Genomic DNA, 7,205 nt, shown 5'->3' with positions numbered 1-7,205 from the left:
TTTTTCTTTGATTTACGTTTCTGTAACTTCCGTACTCAGTTATTAGTGCAAAGTTATGGGGTAACTTGTATGTAGTGTTCCTTGCGGTTTAACGTTGAGTTGTGAACTTGTGTTCTCAGAAGTATTTCTTCGTAGTTTCTCCTGGACCACATTCAATGAAGTTTGTGGCACAAGGGAGTTTTTCGTGTACACAGCTTTTGCCGTATTGAGATGCACACACGATTGTATCGCCGAAAGATAGTTTACCCTGTTTCGAAGATCTTAGTACACCCTTGATATGTGTCTCTACTGTAACAGAACAGTGAAGCTCTTTGAGGGGAGTTGTTCATAACATGTGATTTTGTTTATGTTTTGAAATGTCAGTGTACTGTTGTTCGATCTACAGTATCGAGGTTAAGGAAGTCTGCAATAACTGAACGTAGTTATTTCTTATTGTTGTCTCTCGTATACAAGTCGAGGGTAAAGATAAAACTCGCCAAAATGATGTTACAATACATGAAAGAACTAGAACAGGTAATTTGTAGTTTAAATGTAAAGTAGATCTGTTTATTTTATGTCTACCACTAGTTGTTACGATTAATCATAATTACACATAATCATGTAACTTGTTCTTACATAATGTGTTAAGTACTTCAGTGTCTCAGAGATTCTACTTACATATTTTCTAAGGAACCATTTGATCCAGAAGAATTTGTGGAACGTATGGCATGGAGGACTGTTGGAGGGAGTACAGAAGAAAGCTCAGGAAACTTTGATCCAATATTGCTTCATGAAACTTTTCTTCAGGCCATAAAGTAAGTATCAGAAAAAACATATATTAAGTAATACCCTTGTTACATAGTTACAGTAAACAGATAATACCTAAAATACTAACTGGTTTTGTTGTATTGATTGTCTCATTAGTGGAAGAGCTAAACTGTAATGTTATTTGGCAACATAAATAAGATACCGACATTGTTCTTTTGCTACAAGACAATAATAATAGTCGCTGTTTTTATGTGGAAGAAAGGTACTGATGGAAAAAGTATGTTAGAGATTTGCAGGTACTGCAGGAACGGCAGAGGAAAAGATGTGAACGGCTCGAAATGATGTGCAGAGAAGAGGAGGCTAGCCATTGGCAGGAAATGTCACGACTTCAAATGCAGAACAAGGTAATTAATATTGAGAGTATCAGTAATAGATTTAGGTGTTCAGCTTATTGTCTTGTTAAAAATCTTTTACATTGCAAAAAAAAAAAAAAAAACTGAAAGGCATTGACGCGTCTTACGGTGTAATGGTCGTGAGCAACAGGCCTACATTTTGATATTATGTAGCACTTGCATTCATAACATACCATATACTTTGAAATGCACATTGACAAATATGCTTCACAAGTGTTGGTGTTACTGGCACTAATTTCCTCTTTGCAGCTGCAGGCAGGGAATGATTTGTGACACTAGTCCTTATTCATTATGCACAGACAGCCAAAATGATAGTATTTAATAGTCTTTGATTAGTGTTTCGGCATGTATGATGTCATAGGTGTTTAATGGTTTAAGAATTTCAGAATGATAAAGTAGTTTTAACAGAAATAAATTACATTAACAGTGACTTTAAAAAGTTCACTGCACTGTCCCTTGTGGATTATTTTACAATTTACCACACTTCTACACTTCTTCCAGCATTCTTTCTGGTGCACTAAACTTTGTCAAGACCTCAAATAAGACTGGATTTGAAAACATATCTTAAACGTCTTCACTCTTAATACATTGTTAGTTTGCTGATATTCGGCCATACGACAACTGGAACACAGTATTGTGTAGAAGGTAAGCATGGACTACGAGAAAACAAAAAAAAAGAGAATTAAAGCATTGACATGTCATGTTACAGAAGTATACTGAAAATTAAGTTGGCTGATAAGAAATAAGGGTGTTTTCTGCAGAACCAGCAAGGAAAGGAATATGTGGAAAACATTGACTAAAAGAACAGACAGGATGATTGAACAAATGTTAAGACATCAAGAAATAACTCTTATGGTACACAAGAAAGCTGTAGAGGACAAAAATGATGGTTTGGAATAGATCCAACAAATTATTGAAGAAGTTGGAGGAAAGTGGTACTCTTAGATGAAGAGACTAAGGGCCACATGAATGAAGCCAGGAAGAATGAGGGGATATCAATGATGAATTGACGTCCAGAAAATACAGGGTGATTCAAAAAGAATACCACAACTTTAAAAATGTGTATTTAATGAAAGAAACATAATTTAACCTTCTGTTATACATCATTACAAAGAGTATTTAAAAAGGTTTTTTTTTTCACTCAAAAACAAGTTCAGAGATGTTCAATATGGCCCCCTCCAGACACTCGAGCAATATCAACCCGATACTCCAACTCGTTCCACACTCTCTGTAGCATATCAGACGTAACAGTTTGGATAGCTGCTGTTATTTCTCGTTTCAAATCATCAATGGTGGCTGGGAGAGGTGGCCGAAACACCATATCCTTAACATACCCCCATAAGAAAAAATTGCAGGGGGTAAGATCAGGGCTTCTTGGAGGCCAGTGATGAAGTGCTCTGTCACAGGCTGCCTGGCGGCCGATCCATCGCCTCGGGTAGTTGACGTTCAGGTTTCATAACTAACCTTTTTCGTAGGACTCTCCATACAATTGATTGTGGAATTTGCAGCTCTCTGCTAGCTCTGCGAGTCGATTTTCCTGGGCTGCGAACAAATGCTTGCTGGATGTGTGCTACATTTTCATCACTCGTTCTCGGCCGTCCAGAACTTTTCCCTTTGCACAAACACCCATTCTCTGTAAACTGTTTATACCAACGTTTAATACACCACCTATCAGGAGGTTTAACACCATACTTCGTTCGAAATGCACGCTGAACAACTGTCGTCGATTCACTTCTGCCGTACTCAATAACACAAAAAGCTTTCTGTTGAACGGTCGCCATCTTAGCATCAACTGACACTGACGCCTAGTCAACAGCGCCTCAAGCGAACAAATGTACAACTAAATGAAACTTTATAGCTCCCTTAATTCGCCGACAGATAGTGCTTAGCTCTGCCTTTTGTCGTTGCAGAGTTTTAAATTCCTAAAGTTGTGGTATTCTTTTTGAATCATCCTGTATTCACAATATTCATGTGCCTCTCACTATCTATCCTCAGTTTGTGAAGAAACCTCATGATAATCAATTTTAAACTGTGTAGTAGATAATTTCTTAGGCTTTCCGTGCAATTTGTTGTCACCTTATAGAATCAGGTGTACTGCTGCTGGTGCATGTCTTCCCAACATGATATTTTGACATCTTAGCTCATCATATTCATCAGATATTTCCTGAGAGTGGTCGTTTTGCTGACCAGGTTCCTTATTTATGTATGGGGGGTGCCTTGCTTTCCCTATGCCCTCTGCACCTGCTGTGGCTGTTCCTTGCAGTGGTATCCATCTCCAGGCAGTCCCTCTTGCATCTGCACCCATTGTGGTCATCTTCCCCAGTTGTGGCTGTCCCATGGCACTCTGTATTAGGTCTGTGCCCACCAAGTGCATTCCAAGCTCCATCGTGATGCTGTAGACTTTCCTTAAGCTGTTCACAACTGTTGTGGATTTCTCTTGGCATTCTGAATTCAGTAGGTGCCTGTGAGGTGCACTTCCTGCCACATCAGGCTGCTGTTGGAGTTGCAAATGTCTGCACACACTACAGCAATCTCTTGTGGCAGTGTCCCCCATCTGGTTTTCTGTATTATGCCGGCTCCCAAACTTTTTTCTGATATTTCTGTACTAGTTCCAAAGTCAGATTCCATGCAGCACTGAACTGGACTCTGCTTCCCAGTTGATCAGGTTCTCCTCCATCTTGATTTCAATGCAGCTCCAACAGCAGCCTGATGCTGGTGCACCTCACAGGCGCATACTGAATTCAAAACACCAGGAGGAGGAGATGCCCGTGACAGAAAGCCGCAAGGATCGCGAACATCATAAGGGAACACCTGCAGTGTCACTACAGTACTAGGAACATACCTGGGGGGCACCAACCTAATATGGAATGGCTAGGGACAGTCACTGAAGACAGCTGTAATAGGGTCGGATGGAAGAGGGCACTCCTGGAGATGGATATCATCATAAGTAACAGCCACAGTGGGTGCAGATGGCATAGTGAACACCAGACACTGCCCGAGTACCTGGTGAGTAAACCCACCAGTCTCAGGAAACACCTGACGAAGACACCAAGTTACGATGTCAAAACATCATGTTGGGAAGACGTGGACCTCTGCCAGTACATCCTATTCTACAAGATGTATACTAGATGTTTAGGAATGACACGAATCCTGTATTCTAATATCATTTCAAATTGATTATTATTCTGTCCAGATTATAAAATATGAGGAGTCAGAAACAATGCTGTTGAAAACGTGCTGTTGGTAAAGAAGAGTTTTCAGAGGCTGTTTTTGGCACACTGATTTCATGTTGATTTCAGCAGAGTGCAATTGACGGTATAACTTCATTCAAAGATTAGTGTGTGACATTATGCTTTGTTAAAGATGATTTATTTTTCATTACATCATTGTTTGGGTGACACAATAAAGAGCTATACCTCAAATATACACATCAATCGCTTGTAAGAGATAGAATGAGTTCTCACAAGATATGTTGCTTCTCTGAGTGGTATTATTCAACTGAACATCTATGCATGAGTCACTTCAATGATCCATTTATACAGCTGTTGTCTAGGCAGCACAGATGGCTTTTGCTTACTATATTTCATGCCTTAAATCCACAATGATCATAAGAGCAACTTATAATAATATTTGTGGGAATATATTTTCTTATTTTATCTGTTACTTTCGTACTTATAAAAATTGAATAACATACTTGTAGACAGCAAAAAGTCACTGTTTATTTCATTCAGTCATCCACATTTAGGTTTGCCATGGTGTTTTACTGTATGATGTGTTCTGGGGAAATAGATACAGATAATACTATATGACATCACTGATCTTCTCTTTGTCTCTGTCCCACACCACATCTCCAACTATTCAGTCCCCTAGCAAATGACAATGTTGTGGTATGCTCAACGTGAGGACACTGCTGACTTTCACTCAAAAATTATGTGCACTCAATAAATCAAAGCTGTTGCTTGTCAATGTAATATTGAGTATGCTTTATGCCACTTGTAATGAACATTAATAGAGTCACTACACTCAAATGAAAATAAAAATTAATGCAAATTGCCCTACACACTCCTCATTGTGTACTCTCTGGACAGGTACAGCTGAATAACTATTGGCTGGTTGTCAATGAGACCTTCCTTTTGCTTCTTCTATCTTCAGTGAGGTTACTTGGGCTCATATTTCATGAGAGGCTTAGTGGTTTGCCAGAATTGATAAAATGAGTGAGAGCCTGAGTAAAGATGTTAAGAAGGGGGAGGGGGGCAGGCCACTCAGTCCCCTTCTTCTGAGGGGCCCACATGGTGTGAAGCAGAAGAGGCAATGATCTTTATTTCTTCTCAGCTTGGGATCTGTGTGACTCCCCCAACTAAACCTTAACAATTACCTCGCCAAAATTTTCTGTCTATTACATTGCACAAAAATAAAGTCTTTGCAGTGGCATATCCTCAAATTCCTCTGTAGAGGGATGAGGACTGTGAAAAGTCCTGATTATTACAATTTTGTGGGGTTGACAGAAGCGTCCAATCACATGCATCGGCTTTGACCCGTGACATAAGGGTGTTGTCGTGTGTGACGTCATGACGGCGCCGAGTTTGGTTTGTGAGTGTGGCTTGTTTGTAGATGTCGTCGTGTTGTGGTTTGTTGTGCTCTCTGGTGGTATGTTCAGGGTTTTCGTTTCTGTGCTGTAATGGGCTCAGTTTGCTTTTGCTCGTTATCCAGAATTGTTCGAGTGTCGGCTGTGTTTGTAGTGGAATTCGTTTCAGTGAGTTAACAATTTTGTGTGAAGGTTAATTTAGTGTTGTTCACTGATGTCGTGTGGTAATTTTAGTAAAATTAATCGGTTGTTGTTTTTGTTCAGGAATGGATATGACGGATAAAATTAACAGTGCGCAGGTCAAGGGAAGTGCTCCATTTCAGTGTGTGGCTGTGTATGTTGGTATTGGTGTCGGGAGATGTTTTTGAGCTATATAAGCCAAGGGAAGTGTTTGATCCTAATTTATGGGATTGGGAGCTGCTGTAGAGCTATATAGGTCAAGGGAAGTGTCCGATTCCAGATGATATTGTGTTTAGTGGTATTTGGGGAGTTTTGTGATGTCGGTTTTTTTCGTCGTTTTGTGTGGTTTTGTATGGGTCTGGGTGTCTAAATTTGTTTATATTTAGTTTACCCCCACCCAAAAACACCCCATTTCCTGCTCTTGTCCTGTTAGTGTCATTAGGCTTTTTGTGGAAAGTGTGTGTGTGTTTGTTTTTCGATGTATTTTCGTCCTCATAATGTGTACGTAACGAATTTATATGCACCATATTGGAATCGTGGTTTATGGTCGTTTCCGCCATATTTGTGACATCATGGGTCAAAGCAGACGGGCGGGATCGGGCGCTTCTGTATTTCCATTTTGTGGGTCCTCTGTTCATTCCTCTATTGGTTTGTCCCTATTGTGATGTATTGCTCCGTAAATCTGTCTTATGAAAACACTCAGAGATTTGGTATTTTAAGCTAGAATTAGATGGTCTGTAAATGTTTTCAGAATCAGCCAAGCACTTATTGATTCGTAATGTTGAAACTGCTTAGCCGTGACTTCCCTTCCAGCAATAGTTTTTAGTTGCGTGATTGGAATACTGATTTCAATCAGTCCAGCAAAACAAATAGTTTACACGTTACAGAAGTGTGGTCAAGTAGATTAAATTCAAGTTGCCAATATTCCAACTGGCCACCTCCCAGCTTATGCTGATAAAAAAGCCTTAGAGTTCATAGTCCAGCTGTCATACATCACAGTTTGCCTTTATGTTTAGTATTTCAATCAGAAGCAAACTGACTGAACAAACCAATGTGGTTAGTGTGAACATTTTGAATTCAGAATACACTTCTGAAATTGGCAAATTTTATACAATTTCGTGTTTTAGTTACTTAGTATGTATTATTTTTTTCTGTCGTATTTGCATGTTATCCCATTGTGGTGAATATTTTTTGTATAAAAAATGAATAAATTTATATGTATTGTATTCCCATCACTAGCAGTTATGGATCTTAGAGCATAACATCATCTCTAGAGGGAG

The 7,205-nt window shown here is 39.3% G+C and overlaps 1 protein-coding gene across 1 annotated transcript in view; it reads left to right on the top strand.

The window, feature by feature from the left end:
• The first annotated feature begins 242 nt into the window (after positions 1-242).
• LOC124795073 (exocyst complex component 5) overlaps positions 243-7,205 on the top strand; it is a 112,420-nt gene continuing 105,457 nt past the window's right edge. Inside the window, exons 1-3 of the mRNA XM_047258889.1 lie at positions 243-513; positions 670-794; positions 1,034-1,151. Of these exons, the coding sequence (XP_047114845.1) occupies positions 481-513; positions 670-794; positions 1,034-1,151 (276 nt within the window). The 5' untranslated portion in view covers positions 243-480. The remainder of the gene's footprint in view (positions 514-669; positions 795-1,033; positions 1,152-7,205) is intronic.

Source organism: Schistocerca piceifrons, chromosome 1 (genome assembly GCF_021461385.2).
Source record: "Schistocerca piceifrons isolate TAMUIC-IGC-003096 chromosome 1, iqSchPice1.1, whole genome shotgun sequence".
Classification (NCBI taxonomy): Eukaryota; Metazoa; Arthropoda; class Insecta; order Orthoptera; family Acrididae; genus Schistocerca; species Schistocerca piceifrons.
The sequence above is the reverse complement of the archived record's forward strand: the minus strand, read 5'-3'. Positions and strand labels throughout refer to the sequence as shown.